General features: G+C 45.3%; 1 protein-coding gene across 3 annotated transcripts in view; it reads left to right on the top strand.

Annotated features, from left to right (window-relative positions):
• Positions 1-23,654, top strand: part of DPYS (dihydropyrimidinase) — a 71,148-nt gene that overhangs the window by 28,673 nt on the left and 18,821 nt on the right. For all 3 annotated transcript variants that reach the window (XM_040432569.1, XM_040432567.1, XM_040432568.1), the window contains exons 2-6: positions 8,325-8,483; positions 11,562-11,741; positions 12,523-12,712; positions 20,781-20,937; positions 21,834-21,975. In XM_040432569.1, coding sequence (XP_040288503.1) covers positions 8,325-8,483; positions 11,562-11,741; positions 12,523-12,712; positions 20,781-20,937; positions 21,834-21,975 — 828 coding nt within the window. The remainder of the gene's footprint in view (positions 1-8,324; positions 8,484-11,561; positions 11,742-12,522; positions 12,713-20,780; positions 20,938-21,833; positions 21,976-23,654) is intronic.

Below are 23,654 nucleotides of genomic sequence, written 5' to 3'. Positions count from 1 at the left end.
CGCATCCTATAGTGCACTTATTTGTGTGGCACGCTGCACTTTTTTATTTGCACGGGGTGAAGAAACTCATGATTATCATGGGGAGAAAAACAGAACTGGATCGCACATCCACAATGCTCTGCTTTGATCTGAACTCGCTTCTCAAAATGTACACTAATGCCTCTTGTACAGCATGCAGTATGGGGGGCTGTACACTTTAAAAATGGCGCTGAGAAGCGAGTTCAGATCAAAGCATAGCACTGTGGATGTGCGATCCAGTTCTGTTTTTCTCCCCATGATAAGTGAAGAAACTCATGATCTCGGGCTTTCAATGAAAAATAATAATTAGCGTTGCCCTATAGAGACACAGAACATAATGTATTAGCAGTTAGGAGTATGCTAATATATTACAGGTACAAAATAAGACAGTAATTCCTTAATGAGATTTTTTTAAAGTAATATCAATTAAAAAAAATTGTAAGAAAAACATTAAATAAAAGAAGCTTGCAAAAAAGAATAGATTCTACATAAAATATGTTTTATTGTGCATAAGTTACATAAAAGCAAAAAAAAAAAAAATACACTTATTAGGTTTCCACACAACTAAAATAACCTGAAAAACTCATTCCCTCTTAAGTAGACAATACCATTGAGGACCTCAGTAAATCTGGACTCGGCAGGTTGTCAATCATACAGACTGGTGTACAATAGACAGTAATTTAGGTGAGAGCTCCTGTAGATGACCGACATTTTATCCAGTCCTTTTTAATATCAGATCATCCCTACACTTACGGGGAATGGTTCCAATATCATCCTAAAGCCGTGACCCACCGGGCGATGCTTTGACACCCTGGTACGCCAGTCCTGATCATATCCGACCACTGCTGTTCTGCAATATTCAAAGGAGCCTTATATTCCTAACTGCCATCTAGTGGTGGACCGCAGTATAGCATGGCATCCCTGTACAGTACTCGTACTCTGTATATGAAAGCTGCCGGGATTCGGATGGGCAAAAACTCTGCACGCAGTGGTTTGTGTTTGGCTGAATCCCAGCATATTTGCCAGGTAGTGGCCGGATTATAGTCAATGGGGGCGGCGGGTATTCCGGTAACATCCGGCAATGCTGGATCCAGAGAGCTCCAGCAGGCGTCGTACAGTACCAGCAAACTAATGCCGGCAGTGTGAAACAAGCCTTAGGGCTCATGCACACTAACTTATTTTTTTTCGTGTCCATTCCATTTTTTTTGCGGCCCATATGAAGAACCATTCACTTCGATGAGTCCGTAAAAAAAAAAAAAGAAAAGACTCCTTGTGCATTCGTGTCCGTATGTCCGCATGGGCTTTCCCCCCAAAAATAGAACATGTCCTATTACTGTCCACATTATGGACAAGGATAGGACTGTTTTATTATGGACGAGCTGTTTCGTTCCGCAAAATGCGGAATGCGCACGTTCAGTATCCGTGTTTTGCAATTGGCGGACCGCAAACCTTCCAACGGTCATGTGCATGAGATCTTTAGGAGCCTGAGATATGAGAGCCCTGAGCGTTAAGAATTATTCACACAATGGCACAGATTTATTAACCTGAGGTCTGCCAAAAAAAAGTGGTGCAAAATGGCGCAATTAGGTGCATCAAGGCTTTCTACCTTTTTTTTCTGTGGTGCTAAAAAAAGAGGGTGGAGCTTATCAGAAAGTAGGTGGGGCTTATTGGGAAAGGGGCGGGGACTAAATCTGGTGCAGGTCTCGAGAGCCCATCCAGGCTTACAGTAAATCCGGGCCTATCAGTTACCTGGAGTTCAGCAGTTGGACAATTATACACAGCATCAGCGCCCGTCATCTACTGTAAACACGATACACATCAGCGGCAGTATTACGGTACTTTTCATATCCAAACCATGCTGTGCACTGTAATACACTTGGATATTGTGTCCTATATTATAGCGTATAATACTGTATTATTCGATGCTGTAATACACCGCTATAATACGCTATACAATATCCAGTACACTACTATAACACACAATACCATCATATACTTTACAATACTGCCACCTAGGATGCTTTATTAGAGTACATTCACATGACCGTAATTCTTGGTCCGCATCCGTTCCGCAACTTTGCGGAACAGGCGTCGACCCATTCATTTCAATTGGGCCACAAAAGATGTGGACAGCACACCGCGTTCTATTGTTCCGTTCCAGCCCCACGAAAAATATGAAGCATATCTTATTCTTATCCGCAGACAAGAATAGGCATTTTCTATATAGCGCCAGCCATGTGCGGCCCACAAAATGTAGAAAGCACACAGCCGGTATCCGTGTAGCTTACGGTCGTGTGAATGTAGCCTTAGGGCTTGTTCACACAACCGTGCCGTTTTTTGCTGTCCGCAAATTGCGGATCCGCAAAAAACGGATGCCGCCCGTGTGCCTTCCGCAATTTGCGGAACGGAACAGGAGGCCCATTATAGAAATGCCTGTTCTTGTCCGCAAAACGGACAAGAATAGGACAGGACTCATCATTTTTGCGGGGCCACGGGACAGAGCAACAGATGCGGACAGCACACAGAGTGCTGTCCGCATCTTTTGCGGACCCATTGAAATGAATGGTTCCGTATATGGACCGTATGCGGAACGCAGAAACTGGCCCGTATATGGAACGCAAAATACGTTTGTGTGGACGAGCCCTTATAGTAATGTGTTGTATATTAATGGCAGCCCATTGTATAAGGGTAGGCGTTTCAGTTTGTGTTGTCCACAGGTGTAGGCACGTGGGTGGGTAACAGACAAGGCAGGTACCGCCACACGCTGCCTGGTTTTAATGCATAATATCACTAATAAAGATTTATTGTTTCATTTTAGTTTAATTTAGGCAGTGACTTCCTGTTGTATGTGTATAATTGTATATGATACTGTATTAATGTATGTATAATATGTATTATGTTATGCTACACTGTGCATTGTTACTTTGTTGTTCCCAATACTAGTATTATACTATACCGTACAGCAATATATCATGTTTCAGTATCTATGATATAGCATGCTATAGTATAATATACTGTACACCACTATAACACTATGCTGTAATATACTGTATTGCATTACTTTATTACTATAATACATGTATAATGCTATCATTCTAAACTATAGCTATATACTGTTATTATAAACTGTATTATACTACATAATAACATGCAATATTATATTATACCTGTATATGCACACTACAATTACACTATAGCATACAACACTGTATTTATTCTGTACTTCTATAGTATTATAATATAATTTATTATAAATCTTGTTTTCATACCAAATGCGCAGTATGAATTCAGAAAATGTGGGGTTTGTGTGACACTTTCAGGGTGACAAGCAATAAATGGTAGGAAATACTATACATGGATACAAATACTGGAATTTCTGGCATTGGAATGGGGGTCAAACACATTTAACTATGCCATCTAGTGGCGAAATTATATATTACATTCAAGAAAAATAGATACTAGTGCTGTATAAGTGAAAAAATTCCCTATTATTAATAAAATATATAACTTTAGTAAAGGGCCTTTTACACAGGGGGATGATTAGGAACGAATATCCCTAAGAGCATTACTTCAGAAAATCATTGTCGTCTGTAAACACCCAGCAGTCCCCTTATTTGTTGGCTCATTAGATCTTTTCTGCAGCTGTAGGCCTCATGTGCACCACCATATTTTCGATCCCTATGCAGAGCCATTCATTTCTATAGGACCACAAAAGATGCATATTGCTCTGCAAAAAAAAAAAAATAAGATAGAACATGTCCTATTCTTGTCTGTTTTGCAGAGAACAATAGGCATTTGTAACACAGGGCGGGATGCGCAGAAGGGTAAAACGTGACATGTACACGGCCAGTATGTGTGCTTTGCGGATCCGCGATTTGCAGACTGCAAAACTGATAGTCGTGTGCATGAGGCTATTGGTTTCTGCGGGTGTACATGGCTCTGTGGGGTCGTACCCTGAGGCCACCTGCCCATGTCGCAGAATACGCACAGATTCCTGTACCAGCAAAGAGCATTAGATTAAACAGATCTCATGTAGACTTTGCAGATTGTTTCTGTGTGGAGACTGACCAGCCGCGCAGATCTGCAAATCAGCAGTTTTTCAATGAAGGGTGAGATCTGCTGCAAAACCGTATCTAAACTGCACCAAAATCCGCCATTTGTGGATCTCGGTGCGGATATGCAGAAGAAATGCACATAAAACCAGACCGAAAATTTGTGCCGATCTTATGTTCCTCCACCCGCAGCCGTGCAGGTGGCCTCAAAATCCGTTATTGCCAGGCATCAGGCCTTGTAAAAGAAACCTAAAGGCCCCTGTCCATGGGCAAATGAAGGGAGCAATTATCCGGAATGAGCCCGTGTAAAGGTGCCGCCGAAGAATGAGCAGACAAGGGATCACTCTAGCGATTACTCATACCCATACAGCGGAAGTGATCGCCGCATGCAAATGCAGCTTTAGGGTATATCCACATGTACTAGAAAATACAAAGTCCACAGTCTGTGTCAAAAACTGCAGCAAAAACCTTATGTATTAGGGCTCATACACACGACCGTTGGGTGTTTTGTTGTCCACAAATTGCGGATCCGTAAAACACGGATACCGGCCGTGTGCATTTTATGGAACTGAACAGCTGGCCCCTAATAAAAAAGTATTATCCTTGTCCACAATGTGGACAATAATAGGACGTGTTCTATATTTTTTTTTTTTTGCAGAACAGCCATGAGGACATATGGACACGGAATGCACACGGAGTGATTTCCGTATTGTTTGTGGCCCCATTAAAGTGAATGGTTCTGCAAAAAAAAAAACTGAGCGGGCACGGAAAAAATAAAAACATTTGTGTGCATGAGCCCTTATGAGCTGCAGACTTCACCCCCTTCATTGCAAAGGGTAAAATCTGCTGGGGAGATCTGCAGCATCAATTACTGCGCGAATATCCATGACAACAGGTCCTCAGCCGCCCGTGGCCATTAGGGTGCTGCCACACGTTCAGGTCTGTTTGATGCAGTTTTTTAAACCAAAAGCAAGATCGGATAAAAAAATATATACACTGCTCAAAAAAATAAAGGGAACACAAAAATAACACATCCTAGATCTGAATTAATTAAATATTCTTCTGAAATACTTTGTTCTTTACATAGTTGAATGTGCTGACAACAAAATCACACAAAAAATAAAAAAATGGAAATCAAATTTTTTAACCCATGGAGGTCTGGATTTGGAGTCACACTCAAAATTAAAGTGGAAAAACACACTACAGGCTGATCCAACTTTGATGTAATGTACTTAAAACAAGTCAAAATGAGGCTCAGTAGTGTGTGTGGCCTCCACGTGCCTGTATGACCTCCCTACAACGCCTGTGCATGCTCCTGATGAGGTGGCGGACGGTCTCCTGAGGGATCTCCTCCCAGACCTGGACTAAAGCATCTGCCAACTCCTGGACAGTCTGTGGTGCAACGTGACGTTGGTGGATAGAGCGAGACATGATGTCCCAGATGTGCTCAATTGGATTCAGGTCTGGGGAACGGGCGGGCCAGTCCATAGCATCAATGCCTTCGTCTTGCAGGAACTGCTGACACACTTCAGCCACATGAGGTCTAGCATTGTCTTGCATTAGGAGGAACCCAGGGCCAACCGCACCAGCATATGGTCTCACAAGGGGTCTGAGGATCTCATCTCGGTACCTAATGGCAGTCAGGCTACCTCTGGCGAGCACATGGAGGGCTGTGCGGCCCTCCAAAGAAATGCCACCCCACACCATTACTGACCCAATGCCAAACCGATCATGCTGGAGGATGTTGCAGGCAGCAGAACGTTCTCCACGGCGTCTCCAGACTCTGTCACGTCTGTCACATGTGCTCAGTGTGAACCTGCTTTCATCTGAAGAGCACAGGGTGCCAGTGGCGAATTTGCCAATATTGGTGTTCTCTGGAAAATGCCAAACGTCCTGCACGACCCCCACCTGTGGACGTCGAGCCCTCATATCACCCTCATGGAGTCTGTTTCTGACCGTTTGAGCAGACACATGCACATTTGTGGCCTGCTGGAGGTCATTTTGCAGGGCTCTGGCAGTGCTCCTCCTGTTCCTCCTTGCACAAAGGCGGAGGTAGCGGTCCTGCTGCTGGGTTGTTGCCCTCCTACGGCCTCCTCCACGTCTCCTGATGTACTGGCCTGTCTCCTGGTAGCGCCTCCATGCTCTGGACACTACGTTCACAGACACAGCAAAACTTCTTGCCACGGCTCGCATTGATGTGCCATCCTGGATAAGCTGCACTACCTGAGCCACTTGTGTGGGTTGTAGACTCCGTCTCATGCTACTACTAGAGTGAAAGCACCGCCAGCATTCAAAAGTGACCAAAACATCAGCCAGGAAGCATAGGAACTGAGAAGTGGTCTGTGATCACCACCTGCAGAACCACTCCTTTATTGGGGGTGTCTTGCTAATTGCCTATAATTTCCACCTGTTGTCTATCCCATTTGCACAACAGCATGTGAAATTGATTGTCACTCAGTGTTGCTTCCTAAGTGGACAGTTTGATTTCACAGAAGTGTGATTGACTTGGAGTTACATTGTAAAGTTCCCTTTATTTTTTTGAGCAGTGTATATTACATCTGTCCTTAATACTTCCTCTACTGAATAATCCACTCCGGATTTTGGCTTTAAAAACAGCATCACAAAACCTAAACATGAGGCAGCCTCTTTAAGCCTTATGGCTCATGCACACGACAGTATTTTGCGTTCAGTATACTGGCCGTTTTTTCTTCAGTATGCGGTACATATACTGAACCATTCATTTCAATGTAAAAAAAAAAATGAAGTGTCTCCGTGTGCATTCCGTTTCAGTATTTCCGTACCGTGAAAAGATAGGACATGTCCTATTCTTGTCCGCAAATCATGGTGCTTGGCTCCATTCAAGTCAATGGGTCCACAAAAAAAAACGGAACCCATATGGAAATACATTCGTATGTCTTCTGTATCCGTTCCATTTTTGCTGAACCACCTATTAAAAATGTTATGCCCAGTACTGTATACTGTATATGGCATACGGAAAAACGGAACAGAAACGGAAACACAACGGAAACAAAAAGAAAAGTAAAAAAAAGGACCACAAACCACTCAAGAAGCCATACTGTCGTGTGCATGAGCCCTTATTCACACGTCCGTGCTCAAATCCGTGAAAAGGTGGTCAGTGATGCCTGCGTGTAGATACCCATGATGGATCCGTGTGTCCGTTTTTTGGTGTCCGTGTGTCATCCGTGTTTGACACTGTACAGCTGAAAAATAATTTTTGAAGCATCTCTTCCTAATGATCGATGAAACACGAATGGCATCCGTGTTGCATCCGTGGTTTTCACAGACCCAAAGACTATAATATGCGTCATGGATCCGTGAAGTCGGACAAAATACAGCATGCATCCGTACTAAAAACACGGACCGTGGAAAAAACTGATGTGTGAATACACACATTAAAATGAATGGGGACTTGTGCGGTCCGCGGAGAACACTGACGTGTTAATGAGGTTTTAGGGTATGACCACACAGCGCAGTCGTGTCGAGAATACAATGCAGCTACCCTGCGGTCAGGTACCACGCAGCCAAACAGGCCGCAGCGGGCCCTAATAAGACTAATGGGACGGCAGTATTTAGGCGGTCTGTTGTGGTATTAAAGGTGCCATGTGGCGATTAACCATGGACACCAACATAATAGTGTTGTATCCGTTTATTTAGAGCCCTCTGCGGCCCATACGACCCCGCAATACTTGACCGCAGCGTGGACTCATCACAACTGTAATACGACCGCGTCATGTGGTCATACCTTGATCCTCTGCAAAGAGCAGTGAGCAGGTAATTATCAGGAACGGATGGTTTCATTCCCAATAATTGCTGATTTGCTGCAGATCTCACCCCTTGCATTTCATAGAGGAAAATCTGAACATAAAATTGACGGGCTGCAGATGAAACGGCCGGCTCCCGTTTATTCGTGGTTTTCATTAAATTGAATGCTCAAAAAAATGTTTTGTCTCACTCCCATTTCTTCTTGTTGCATGCTGAAGCTCTACATGGAACCTTGTTAAGATCCAGCCATGCTACATAGGATTTTCTTGCCATTTTTCAAGTGGTCTTAAACTTTTGATCAGGACTGTACATAATAGTAATAAGGTTGGGGAATCAGTGCTTTAACTGTATGTGAATACTGTCTAATATGAGTCGCTGACCGCCTCACCGGGGGATGATTATCTGTATGTCCATTCAGAGCATATGGACGCTGATAACTAATCAATGATAATTCCCTTCTCGTTGTCCCAGGCTGCGGTGGCCGGAGGTACAACCATGATCATTGACTTTGCCGTTCCAAAGAAAGGCTGCTCTCTGATTGACGCGTACGACACATGGCGGAGCTGGGCCGACCCTAAAGTGTGCTGCGATTACTCTCTGCACGTGGCTGTGACTTGGTGGAGCAAAAAGGTAATTCTGGTATTATTATAGATGGGATAAGGTGTCCTCTACTGTAAACTGCAAGAATAATAGAAGCAGGGGCGTAACTACCATAGCGGCAGACCATGCTATGGGGCCCGGGGCAAGAGGGGGCCCAGTCTTAGTTGGGATTATCTCCTCTTCTACTGGAGGTGAAGACTTGGTCAGGACTCTACCCTCTAAAGCAGACATGCTCAACCTGCGGCCCTCCAGCCTACAAGACTACAACTCCCACAATGCCCTGCTGTAGGCTTATAGCTGTAGGCTGTTTGGGCATGCTGGGAGTTGTAGTTTTGCAACAGTTGGAGGGCCGCAGGTTGAGGATGCCTGCTCTAAAGGAACAACTTTTAGCAACTGAGGCATTAAAAAAATGGACAAGAGTCATTGAAAAGGGTTTAGGCAGAAACCCTTCTGTCCTGTGTGGGGGGCCTGGTCTGATCCTTGCTGTGGGGCCCTGACTTCTCTATGTACGCTACTGAATAGAAGTCACCGTTTTGTGCCTACAGCTCCTGTGCAGACTTATAGGTCTTTATGGTTACAGACTACAAACAAGCTCTGTGTAGGTCGGATCCTGCTGTCATGATCGCTTCCATCTGTCCCTTACTTCATGTTACTATACAATTAGGTAGTGTGGGGATGTGGTGTGTGAACAGGGCCAGCGGTGACAGACTCCACTTGTCTCAGCAGTTTAAGGCCTCGTTCACATCTCCATTACAGCGATCTGGCTGCCCATTCTGGCGTAAACGCTGGCTGTCAGCTAGACAAAAACTGATGCATGCAACTTTTTTTGTCGGGCCGACACCCGGCATGTATGCCGGAAAGCGGCCAGATCACCGTCGGACCTCATTGCCGTCAATTGGGATCCGGCTGTGAAGCAGAGGATCTTGCAACGCCAGATTCTTCTAGATCCGGCAAGCTGCTCTGTGCTGGAACAGTCTGCCTGGTCTGCTAACGGAGATGTGAACAAGGCCTTAAAAGTCCACTTCTGTTTATTTAGCATCTGGCAAACTCCAGTACGAACAAGTCTTGCAATCACTTGGGTGAAGCCACGGCACAGAAAAAAAAAACACAAATCAAAGACCTTGCCCATCTGGGCACTTACTAAACAGTATATCTACCTCAGGTAGGTACAAGTCCCATGGACATCATGCTTTCAGAGCAGACAAGTCTACTAGCTTCAAGGCTCTCACCCAGACTCACAGTCTCAGGCCTCTATTTATTCCCCAGTACTGATCCCAGTGACTACACCTGAGAACACCTCAGGCTAGGGGGAATAGCTGTACTGGAGTGGGGTGGAATGGTACTGGTCTCTCCACCAATCCTACCTACCATTAAAAAAAATCCAGCTCCAGGAAACTATACTTCACTGAAATCATACAGCCTTCTGGATTTAATTTATCTCACCCATTTTAGCAATCTCAGCGAGACATAAACCTTCTCCAGTACTTTACCAAAGACCTTGTTAAAGAAGACATTTTATTCTCTGAGCTGTTAGAAAGGTACATGATGTAATCTGTAGTGAATGTAATTTTCTTACCAGTGTCTGTATTTGTGAGTTATCCCCTCCCTTCTGATCCTCAGCTGTGTCATGTGACCAGAAATCAGACTTTCCAAATAAAACAGCATCTTATGTGTGGACAGGAAGTTAGTTTCTCTATGTATTCCTATGGGAGCCTCAATGTCAGTGTCCTAGGAATGAATGCCAAAATAACTGACTTCCTGTCCTGTGCCAGTTGGAAATCAGAAATCTGGTTACATGACACAGCTGAGGATCAGAAGGGAGGTTATAACTCACAAATACAGTCACTGATAAGAAGATTACATTCACTACAGTTTATATCATGTAGCTTTCTGGCAGGTCAGAGAATAAACATTTTTGCCGTAGTTCTGCTTTAACAGTAAGTTTACTGGGAAGTGTAGGACAGATCAAAGGGAGCATGTCTGCAGGAATAGACCCCATTGGGTTGATCTGTAGTTTATAACCATGGAGACACATAATTGTGCATAGGAGCTGTGTACAAAAATCAGTACGAGATTTTTATTACAATGAAGATCTTCTTCATTGTAATAAAAATCTCGTACTGATTTTTGTACACAGCTCCTATGCACAATTATGTGTCTCCATGGTTATAAACTACAGATCAACCCAATGGGGTCTATTCCTGCAGACATGCTCCCTTTGATCTGTCCTACACTTCCCGTAAACCTACTGTTAAAGCAGAACTATGGCAAAAATGTTTATTCTCTGACCTGCCAGAAAGCTACATGATATAAACTGTAGTGAATGTAATCTTCTTATCAGTGACGGAATTTGTGAGTTATAACCTCCCTTCTGATCCTCAGCTGTGTCATGTAACCAGTTGGTTGCAAACATGGAAATTACCCCTTATATTTATAACATCTCTATAACAAAAAAACCAAAAAATAGAATATAATGGTCTTGAAGCGCGGTGTTGCTTTGTTATTTTGGAGAAGGATGGGGGTGGGAGGAGTTACATGTTCATGGTTGAGCGAATCGAAGTATCCGAAGTGGAATTCGATCCAAATTTCAGGAAAAATTTGATTCCCCAGGAAGCCAAAGTTCCTCGCAAACGAATCAATTTTCCATTAAATAGTGGTAAAAAAAAACCCAACATATTCAACTCATCCATTTGCACGTAAAGAGGCCGTTGCGGCCATCTTTATTGTAGAAATCGCACGAAATCTTGCGCCCAGCCAGCGTGATGACGTCACCATGTCCCCGAGTGAGATTTCATGCGGTGTCTTCAATCAAGATGGCTGCGACGGCCTCTATGTGAGCGAATGGATATGGTGAGTATTTATTATTATTATTTTTTTACTCTGATTAACCTTAATGCTGCGATCAGTGATGAACGCGGCATGGGAGGGGTTCAATCACGGGGGGCAGAACGCCCGCTACTTACAAAGAAATGCGCTTCATGACAAAGCAATTCATCACAAATCGAATTTCTTTGTGAAATTTGGCGAAGCAGCCGAATCTGATCTCTTTTTTCTATTAGGGACATATCCCAAAAATGGCAAAGTATTAACCAAAATAAATATCCGCAGGTAAAAGAGGAAATGGCAGTCCTTGCGAGAGACAAAGGGGTTAATTCCTTCAAGATGTTCATGGCCTATAAGGACCTCTACATGGTTAATGACATGGAGCTGTACCAGGCCTTTACCTGCTGCAAGGAGATCGGAGCGATCGCTCAAGTCCATGCAGAGAACGGAGATCTGATTGCTGAGGTAAGTATCCCTCTTAAAGGGGTATTCCGGTTACATTAGGGGATAACTATTAGATCGGCAGGGGACCCCCAACAGTCACAAGAACGGGGGCTCTGTATCCCCTGCAGCCCCCCTGAAATGAACAGAGTCCATTGGCACTGGAGATAGCCCAGTACAGCGGTCCACCATAGAAATAAATGGAGAGACTGCTTGCATGTAGGACCCCCACCGATGTAATAGTTAAACCCTATCCTGTAGAATAGGGGATAACTTAATCTAACAGGAATACCCCTTTAACTATCAGAGCTAAAGAGAGGTTTATTAGATCTCCTCTACAATGGTGACATCTAGTGGCAGTTTTTTATATTTCATCCACATATGCAAATAATGGGGGGTAAATAAAAAACTTTTTACTTTTTGAGCACCAGCATTTGCCACAACATTGTAAGCAGGACCTCCTATCAACCCTGAGGCTTGCAATCTGACCTCCATATGTTAGACATAGCAAACATACATATGGCTGCCTGTGTCAGCATATATGGGTTAACTTTGAAATGACCTTTCGATATGACCTGCATGTGAAATAATAGCAGAGAAGTCTAATATTCTCTGAGAAATGGACAAGTTCCCCTGGACATTTTCCTCCGGTAGCCCCCTCAAGTCCTAAACAGATAATGATTAATGTGTGCATTTGTAAAAGTGGCAGGAGGGCGTTCATAAACATTACTATGTCTTTTCATGACACCAAAAGATATTTCCCACCGCATAGCTCTACCTACGAGTGTCTTTTGGTATTTTGAAGGGCGCTAAGAAAATGCTGTCTCTGGGAATCACAGGACCGGAGGGCCATGAGTTGTGTCGACCAGAGGAGGTGGAGGCAGAAGCTACACAGAGAGCCATTACTATCGCCAACTCTGTCAACTGCCCACTGTTTGTGGTCCACGTGATGAGTAAATCTGCTGCTAAGGTCATCGCCAACGCACGGAGAGAAGGTAATGTACGACCAAAAAGAAAACATTGAGGAACAATGTGACGTTATGTTTCTTGCGCAGGGTGCTGAATATGTTTTCTTTTTTGAGGGGGAGGGCGAAAATTGCTCTCGCCCCAATATCTAACTATACTGCATAGAGTGCACAAAAGAATGGAGTGACTTTAATAAGAACGGCAGTGTTAAAGGGGCATACCTGATTGGTGGGGTCTATCACCTGGCACCTACGCGGATTAGCTGTTTGAAGAGGCTGCAGTGCTGTGGTGAGCACCGTGGCCTTTTTGCAGTTTACCATGCACAGCACTGGATGGGGCGGACTGAGAGCTTAACGCGGCCCTGGAAAAAAAAAATGGCCCTATTTTGTAGCGGGGCCAAAATTGACATAAGGCGGGGCAACACAAGTAGGCGGGGCCAGCAGTACATTATACCATCCCAGCAGAGCCAAATACCATGGTGCATCACAAAATACAGCCCCAAAAACTGCCACTCATGGTGGCCAGAGCCAGTTAGCCAGAGTCATTCTGTCCTCCTACTCCAGTTCAGGAGTCAGGAGGAGAGCGTCAGATCATTTCTTACCATGGCTGGCGGCCTTGGGAAGGGCTCAGATGGCCCCTTGGACATCGGCCCACCGGGATGTTTCCCTTTAGGGTCTACAGCCAGTCTGCTCTTGATTGCGACTGAGCTGCGCCTAGGCCAAGTGACTGATGACCGAGACATCACATGGCCTAGGAAGTGGCCACAACACTTCCAGGAGAAAGCAGCCCTCCGTGCTTGTCCCTTAGGATGGCAATAAAATTGAATATAATGCACTGAAAGATGCATCCATCTTGTCACAGTGCGATATCATAGCCTATCATTATACTGATATACGGAGCGGGCACTGTGGAGGTCATTGTTAAAGGGGCAGTCCCTGTGGAGGTCACTGTTAAAGGGGCGGTCACTATTAAAGGGGCAGGCAGTGCAGAGGTCACTGTTAAAGGGGCAGGCAGTGCAGAGGTCACTGTTAAAGGGGCAGGCACTGTGGAAGTCACTGTTAAAGGGGCGGGTACTGTGGAGATCACTTTTAAAGGGGCGGGCACTGTGGAAGTCACTGTTAAAGGGGCGGGCACTATAAAGGTCACTGTTAAAGGAGTGGTCAAAGTTACAGGGGTGGGCACTATTAAAGGGGCGGACACTGTGGGAGTCACTGTTAAAGGGGTGGGCACTGTGTAGGTCACTGTTAAAGGGGCGGGCACTGTGTAGGTCACTGTTAAAGGGGCAGGCACTGTGCAGGTCACTGTTAAAGATGCAATCACTGTTAAAGGGGCGGGCACTGAGGAGGTCAATGTTAAAGGACCGGGCACTGTGGAGGTCATTGTTAAAGGGGCGGGTACTGTAGAGGTCACTGTTATGGGGGAAACTGTTGATATCTTTTTACGACACATGGAAACATAAAATTAAATAGATGTGGAGACGAAGGACGTGCGTGCTTCGAAGGACCTGCAAGCTTCTTTTGGATGATGAAGTACATGTGACCATGTGTATGGCGGTTAGAGACTTGCAAGCTTCTATTGGCTAATGCAGGTAATTTTTTGGGGAATATCTCAGGAACAGTACGTGCTAGAGAGTTGAGACCCGGTCTAAAACCTTCCCGGACACCTGATGTACCTGTGTGCCAAATTTGGCAAAGATTGGTTCAGTCGTTTGGTCGCGCATAAAGAACAGACAGACGTCCAGACAGAAACTCATTTTTATACAGTACAGACCAAAAGTTTGTACACACCTTCTCATTCAAAGAGTTTTCTTTATTTTCATGACTATGAAGGCATCAAAACTATGAATTAACACATGTGGAATTATATACATAACAAACAAGTGTGAAACAACTGAAAATATGTCATATTCTAGGTTCTTCAAAGTAGCCACCTTTTGATTTGATTACTGCTTTGCACACTCTTGGCATTCTCTTGATGAGCTTCAAGAGGTAGCCCCTGAAATGGTCTTCCAACAGTCTTGAAGGAGTTCCCAGAGATGCTTAGCACTTGTTGGCCCTTTTGCCTTCACTCTGCAGTCCAGCTCACCCCAAACCATCTCGATTGGGTTCAGGTCCGGTGACTGTGGAGGCCAGGTCATCTGGCGCAGCACCCCATCACTCTCCTTCATGGTCAAATAGCCCTTACTTTCAAAGTTTTCCCAATTTTTCGGCTGACTGACTGGCCTTCATTTCTTAAAGTAATGATGGCCACTCGTTTTTCTTTACTTAGCTGCTTTTTTCTTGCCATAATACAAATTCTAACAGTCTATTCAGTAGGACTATCAGCTGTGTATCCACCTGACTTCTCCTCAACGCAACTGATGGTCCCAACCCCATTTATAAGGCAAGAAATCCCACTTATTAAACCTGACAGGGCACACCTGTGAAGTGAAAACCATTTCAGGGGACTACCTCTTGAAGCTCATCAAGAGAATGCCAAGAGTATGCAAAGCAGTAATCAAAGCAAAAGGTGGCTACTTTGAAGAACCTAGAATATGACATATTTTCAGTTGTTTCACACTTGTTTGTTATGTATATAATTCCACATGTGTTAATTCATAGTTTTGATGCCTTCATAGTCATGAAAATAAAGAAACCTCTTTGAATGAGAAGGTGTGTCCAAACTTTTGGTCTGTACTGTATATATATAAGATTACTAGCAGTAGGACCCGGCTTCGCACGGGTATATTTAATCTATTTCATTTTATGTTTCCATGTGTTGTAAAAAGATATCAACAGTTTCCCCCCATAACGGTGACTTCTAAAGTACCCGCCCCTTTAACAATTACCTCCACAGTGCCCGGCCCTTTAACATTGACCTCCACAGTGGCCACCCCTTTAACATTGACCTCCTCAGTGCCTGCCCCTTTAAAAGTGAACTCCACAGTGCCCGCCCCTTTAACAGTGATTGCATCTTTAACAGTGACCTGCACAGTGCCTGCCCCTTTAACAGGGACCTCCACAGTGCCCGCCCCTTTAACAGTGACCTACACAGTACCTGCCCCTTTAACATTGACCACCCCTTTAACAGTGACCTACACAGTGCCCGCACCTTTAACATTGACCACCCCTTTAACAGTGACCTTCATAGTGGCCGCCCCTTTTACAGTGATCTTCACAGTGCCCGCCCATTTAACAGTGACTTCCACAGTGCCCGCCCCTTTAACAGTGAACTCCACATACCCCCATGCACATACCCCCATGCATATGACTGAATATTTAAAGAGGACTTTTCATCAGTTTTGACATAGCCTAATTATGGTATTACCTTGTAGGGCGGCCCGCACGGATGCCATGTTTTTTTTTTTTTTTTCAAAAGCCCCTCCCCCCTCGTTCGTCCGCTGTGGCCCCCTGATGATTTGGCGCACTGTATTATAATGAGCAGTATACTCGCAATGGGGAGGAGACGCAGTCTTCTGCTGTGGGCGTCTCCTTCTTCCAAGAATCTCGCAAGAACTTGAGCTCCTTCTCATTGGCTGTGAGCGGTACGCTCTGATTGGATTGGGCTCACAGCCAGGAAGAAGGAGACGCCCACAGCAGAAGACTGCATCTCCTCCCCATTGCGAGTGTACTGCTCATTATAATACAGCATGCCAAATCATCAGGGGGCCACAGCAGACGAACGGATTTAAGTGAAAGGCTTGCTGGCTTGTATTGGCTAATGCAGGTAATTTTTTGGAAATACTGTATCTCAGGAACGGGACCTCCTAGAGAGCTGAGACCTGGTCTAAAACCTTCTCGGACACCTGACGTACCTGTGTGCCAAATTAGGTGAAGATCGGTTCAGTCGTTTGGTCGCGCATAAAGAACAGACAGACGTCAGGACAGACAGACAGAAACTCATTTTTAAATATATATGAGATAGGATATATATATATACTAGCAGAAGGACCCGGCTTCGCACGGGTATATTTCATCTATTTAAGGCCTCCTGCACACAAACGTATTTTTTTGCGGTCCGCAAAAACGGGTCCCGTTTTTCCGTGATCTGTGACCGTTTTTTCGTCCGTGGGTCTTCCTTGATTTTTGGAGGATCCACGGACATGAAAAAAAAGTCGTTTTGGTGTCCGCCTGGCCGTGCGGAGCCAAACGGATCCGTCCTGAATTACAATGCAAGTCAATGGGGACGGATTCGTTTGACATTGACACAATATGGTGCAATTTCAAACGGATCCGTCCCCCATTGACTTTCAATGTAAAGTCAGGAGTTAATATACCATTGGATCGGAGTTTTCTCCAATCCGATGGTATATTTTAACTTGAAGCGTCCCCATCACCATGGGAACGCCTCTATGTTAGAATATACCGTCGGATTTGAGTTACATCGTGAAACTCAAATCCGACAGTATATTCTAACACAGAGGCGTTCCCATGGTGATGGGGACGCTTCAGGTTAGAATATACTAAAATAACTGTGTACATGACTGCCCCCTGCTGCCTGGCAGGTGCTCCCCCCCCGCCCCCCCCTGTAGTTAACACATTGGTGGCCAGTGTGGCCGGCCCCCCCCCCTCCCTCCCCTGTAGTTAACTCATTGGTGGCCAGTGGGCCCCCCCCTCCCCTGTAGTTAACTCATTGGTGGCCAGTGCGGCCGGCCCCCCTCCCTCCCCTGTAGTTAACTCATTGGTGGCCAGTGGGCCCCCCCTCCCTCCCCTGTAGTTAACTCGTTGGTGGCCAGTGGGCCTTCTCCCCTCCCTCCCCCTCCTAATTAAAATCTCCCCCCTATCATTGGTGGCAGCGGAGTGTACCGATCGGAGTCCCAGTTTAATCGTTGGGGCTCCGATCGGTAACCATGGCAACCAGGACGCTACTGCAGTCCCGGTTGCCATGGTTACTTAGCAATTTGTAGAACCATTATACTTACCTGCGAGCTGCGATGTCTGCGATGTCTGCATCCGGCCGGGAGCTCCTCCTACTGGTAAGTGACATGACCTGTCACTTACCAGTAGGAGGAGCTCCCGGCCGGACGCAGAGATCGCAGCTCGCAGGTAAGTATAATGGTTCTACAAATTGCTAAGTAACCATGGCAACCGGGACAGCAGTAGCGTCCTGGTTGCCATGGTTACCGATCGGAGCCCCAGCGATTAAACTGGGACTCCGATCGGTACTCTCCGCTGCCACCAATGATAGGGGGGGAGATTTTAATTAGGAGGGGGAGGGAGGGGAGAGGGCCCACTGGCCACCAACGAGTTAACTACAGGGGAGGGAGGGGGGCCCACTGTCCACCAACGAGTTAACTACAGGGGAGGGGGGGGGGCGGCCGCACTGGCCACCAATGTGTTTGCTACAGGGGGGGGGGGCGCCCACTGGCCACTAATGTGTTAACTACAAGGGAGGGAGGGGGGGGGCCGGCCGCACTGGCCACCAATGTGTTAACTACGGGGGGGGGGGCCCACTGGCCACTAATGTGTTAACTACAGGGGGGGGGGCTGCCCCCTGCTGTCTGGCAGCACCTTCCAGGCAGCAGGGGGCAGTCATGTACACAGTTCTTTTAGTATATTCTAACCTAAAGCGTCCCCATCACCATGGGGACGCCTCTGTGTTAGAATATACTGTCGGTTCTGAGTTTTCACAAAGTGAAAACTCAGCTATGAAAAAGCTTTTATGCAGACAGATCTTCGGATCCGTCTGTATAAAAAGTAACCTACGGCCACGGATCACGGACACGGATGCCAATCTTGTGTGCATCCGTGTTCTTTCACGGACCCATTGACTTGAATGGGTCCGTGAACCATTGGCCGTGAAAAAAATAGGACAGGTCATATTTTTTTCACGGCCAGGAAACACGGATCACGGATGCGGCTGCAAAACGGTGCATTTTCCGTTTTTTCCACGGACCCATTGAAAGTCAATGGGTCCGCGAAAAAATACGGAAAACGGCACAACGGCCACGGGTGCACACAACGGTCGTGTGCAGGAGGCCTAATTTTATGTTTCCGTGTGTCGTAAGCAGATATTGACAGTTTCCCCGATAACAGTGACCTCTACAGTACCCCTCCCTTTGACAATGACCTCCACAGTGCCCGCCCCTTTAACATTGACCTCCACAGTGGCCGCCCATTTAACATTGACCTCCACAGTGGCTGCCCCTTTAACATTGACCTTCAGAGTCAGGGGCGTAGCTATAGGGGGTGCAGAGGTAGCAGTTGCTACTGGGCCCAGGAGCCTGAGGGGCCCAAAGACCCTTGTGCCACATAAGACACTGGCATTATAGAAAGTGCATGCTGGTCAATTCACACCTCTGGCTGGAGAGAAGGGGTTAGGTCAAGAATTTGGCATGAGGGGGTGCCCTTTCAATGTTTGCCTCAGGCAGCAGGAAGGCTACATGCTCCCCTGCCCCTTTCTAACAAGTGATCAGATGGCCAAGAGAGGAGAGAAGGCGCTCATAGGTGAGGGTAAACAGATAGATGTCCCTTCCCCCTAACCAAGATGAGTGAATTTACTCACCTGGTTTGGTTTGCACTGATTGTGGTGCAACCTTGGTGGAGGGAGGTTCGAAGAGTTGAGGTTGTCTGGGTTGGTGCTGCCGAATGGTGTCCGAAACAACCCTGGGCGGGGGCCAAACCGCCACTTGGGTGGGTATTGGAATATATATAAAAAGAGGTCTCGTCTGCACTGGATACGTGCGGCGAGCCAATGGACTTAAGGCGCAAATCACAACCCGAGCTTGGATACGAGATTTTTTATTTTGAATAGACGACGCGTTTCGGGGTACTCAGGACCCCTTTATCAAGTCTGTATCCTTGGCACCGTGAGCCCGCTGGTGCACTCTCCTGGATGTCCTTTTCAGAAGGAATGCTGATGATTAGTGCTGGAGAGTGTCCTGTTGTTGCGGCGCTGCTGTGCTTGCTACACATCCAACAAGCACTTAGGGAAGGGGGGCCCAAGCTAAACTCTTGCACTAGGGCCCATGAGCTTTTAGCTATGCCCCTGTTCAGAGTGTCTGCCCCTTTAACAGTGCCTGCCCCTTTAACAGTGACCTCCACAGTGCCCGCCCCTTTAACAATGACCGCCCCTTTAGCCTTGACCACCCCTTTAACAGTGACCTTAATAGTGGCCGCCCCTTTAACAGTGACCTTCACAGTGCCCGCCCCTTTAACAGTGACTTTCATAGTGCCCGCCCCTTTAACAGAGACCTCAACAGTGCCTGCCCCTTTAAAAATGACTTTCACAGTGACTGCCCCTTTAACAGTGACTTTCACAGTGACCTAACTTTTAACAGTGACTTTCACAGTGACCGCCCCTTTAACAGCGACTTTCACAGTGACCGCCCCTTTAACAGTGACTTTCACAGTGACCGCCCCTTTAACAGTGAATTTCACAGTGACCGCCCCTTTAACAGAGACTGTCACAGTGACTCTTTCTTTTAGATATAATTCAGGTGCCGCCCCCTATGGGAGCAGCAAGGGCAGCCATATTGGTTGTCAACCAGCTTTACCAGAATCAAGTTGAGATTAGAAGAGGTCAACCCAAGCGGTCTATGTTCTTGGTGATCTATCTGTAGGCCATCTTTTTTCCATTTTCAGATAAGTAGCCTCATAACCAAACTTCGATGTCTAAACCGTAGACATTATTATTAACGACTTCTGATATAAACACCATTTTTCCAACCGTCCAATATTACTGCCGTCTGAGAGCGTGGGGGGGGGGGGGGAACGACTGTGTGTATGACCTGCATCAGCATTATTGCACAGTAATCATCTTTTTATCGGGATGCACTGTGTGTATGAGCCGCTCATACTCTCCATATTTTATACGGCGCTCACACCGCCGTTGCCGCCTCGCTCTCTCGTGTTTAGAGAGCCTTTATTAACTGGAGGAGGCTCACTCTTTGGGGAAACATGTCAGATGAAGATTTATAGTCTGCTGGTAACAAAGCTGCATTTTCAGCATTAAGGAGTCGGCATTATTAGTTTATTTTTTCTTTATTTTTTTTGTCACCAGGGGGGTAGCCGCTGACATTTCTCTTCAAACGTAATTTAAATATTAGAAAAGATGAAAAGAGACGCCGACCTATCGCGCATCCACCGCTCGTTAACTCTTTCCGTTGACTTCCTGCAGGTAAAGTTGTGTTTGGGGAACCCATAGCTGCCGGCCTCGGCACCGATGGCACTAATTACTGGCACAAGGACTGGATTCATGCTGCTGGGCATGTGATGGGACCCCCACTTCGTCCTGATCCGACCACCCCAAAATATCTCATGCATTTACTTGCAAAGTAAGTATAGGGGCTCTGTCATTGTACCCCTCTGATGCCGTGTTCATACATGATCGCGGCATCTGATAATAATAACAGTAAAAAATTAAAAAATTAAAACATACATACCTGATCCATTTGCTCGCGACGGGCCATTTTGCTTGAAGATCTAGCTCAAAGCACGGCCCAAGATGACGTAATTCACGCTAGCTGGCGTGGTGGCCTCATACGGCACAGCGCATGGGATTTCATGCGAGATCTTCAAGCAAGATGGCAGCCCCGCTTTGCGGTGAGCCGAATCTATCCTGACATTTGTGGACTCGCTTAACACTACTCCCAGTGTTGGGTGCCTCTGGCGGGTGAAGGAAATCCTTGCTCGAGTTGTAGGTACAGGGTGGGGATATTCCGGCAGAGAGCCATGGTTAGCACTATAGTGGGAGAGCATGGCAAATAGCTGCGGCTGGAACTTCAGAGCAGCACTCACAGGTTTCTACCTAGTCACCACACTATAAACCCATCATCATTATGTGCTGTACATAGTCTTTTTTTCCAGCCTTTTAAAATGCATGAAAAAAAATGCATTTTAAAATACTAGCTTTTTTTTTTACCATGTAACCATCTTTTTTATGGCATTTTAGCCGTATTTTTTATTTTATTTTGTAATTTTTTTTCCTGCCATTTCCCAGAACATGCTACCACTGATACAACCGAAATGCCACCAACCAACATGCATTTTATGTAGTGCATGTAATGTTTCACTATAGACTTTGAATCTAAGTAACAGTTGGGGGGAAAATAAATTGCAAGAAAAGATAAATAAAAAAAGCACCAGGAAAAATGCTACAATACCATCCTAAAGCTGATTCAGGAGTAGAGCTGTGTTTGCATAGCCCCCCTGACTTTTCTTCATGTTGCAGTGACGACCTGAGTGTGACGGGAACGGATAACTGCACATTTGACACCTGCCAAAAGGCGCTTGGCAAAGACGATTTCACTAAGATTCCAAATGGAGTGAACGGCGTGGAGGACAGGATGTCAGTCGTCTGGGAGAAAGGAGTGGTAAGTAACACTTTACGGAAAAAAAACTTCTTTGTGACTTTTCTATTGGCCAACACTTCAGTTGTGTCAAATTTTGGTAACTTTTGGCTTTCAGAACAGTACAATCTGCCCTCCTGCGCTGTCTGGCAGTGATGTACACAGAAACCATAGGGACCCAAAGCAAAATTTAGAATAGAACCCGCTCCCAGTGAGAGCTCTGCCAAATGTATACACCTTTAATATACAGTAGTTCATGTCCACCATGCTATTTATACTCCTGTGTTTTTCTGACATGATAGATTACTCACTCACCACTAGGGGGAGCTAACTACATCTGGATTTATACAGGTAATATACAGTTCAATGGAAGCTGCATACATTTGTATGCAGGGAGCTCCCCCTAATGGTGGCCACAGGGAGTCGTTTTGACAGTGTTACAGAAAACGAGTAAAGCCGTTCAGTTCCAGGCTCTTTTCTGCCATGAGCACCATAGATAACATGTGTCCTGACTATTTTATAGGTGTTTTAATTGGGAAGGGGGAGAGTGCAGCTTTTTGAGACTTGTTGTGGTGCAACAAGTCTTTGTTTAGTCCTAGTAATCTGTGAAAATTGTTTTCCCCATTTTTTCCCCATGTCCTCAGTAATTCTTACAGTCTAAATTCCTTGCACAAGCTTATATACCAAGACAAGTGGATAGCAATGTTACCTAGACATATTACCTAATACAATTCCTAAATGTGTCTTTTGTAGGACAAATATATATATATATATACCGTATTTATAATCTAGAATACAATTACGCTATCACTATTACAAGTTATTGACTACCTCATCTTATCCAGTAGATGTCACTGTTGCAATTGATGTCGATAGAAAACAATAGCTAGCTCTTTCTAGTAAGTGATAAGGCACAAAGAAATATGTAACTTATTGGAGAAAAGTTGTAGATAAGCAATTCATTTAGGCAGAAGTGTACCTTGAAGCTCCTGGACCCCAATGCAAAATATGTAAGGGGGACTCCTACTTTCCATATGCTATGTATAATACAGCCCCAAATCCAAAAAAGTTGGGACACTGTATAAAATGTAAATAAAAACAGAATGCAATGATTTGCAAACCTCAAAGAGCCATATTTTATTATAGAATATATATTAGATGATGAAAGCGAGACATATTACCATTTCAAGATTTTTTTTTACTTAATTAGAACTTGATGGCAGCAACGCATCTCAACAAAGTTGTCACAGTGGCAACAAAAGGCTGGAAAAGTAAGTGCACTAATAAAACACGTGGCTGGGTATAAAAAGAGTATGTTACAGAGGCAGAGTCTCTCAGAAGCAAAGATGGGCAGAGATTCACCAATCTGCGAAGAACTGCGTCTAAACATTGTGGAACTATTTCCCAAAAATGTTCCTCAATGTAAAATTGCGAAGACTTTGAATATCATCTACAGTACATAATATCATCAAAAGATCCAAAGATCTGGAGAAATCCTTGTGCACGAGGGACAAGATCTACAGTCAATATTGGATGCTTGTGATCTTGGGGTCCTCAGGGGGCACTGCAGGAAAACCATGCATGATTCTGTCCTGGAAGTCAGTGCATGGGCTCAGGAAATCTGCCAGAAATCATTGTCTTTGAACACAGTTCATGGTGCAGTCCACAAGTGCAAGTTAAAGCTGCATCATGTAAAGAAGAAG

This window comes from Bufo bufo, chromosome 5 (assembly GCF_905171765.1).
Source record: "Bufo bufo chromosome 5, aBufBuf1.1, whole genome shotgun sequence".
NCBI lineage: Eukaryota > Metazoa > Chordata > Amphibia > Anura > Bufonidae > Bufo > Bufo bufo.
This window is presented reverse-complemented; position numbering and strand designations above follow the sequence as displayed.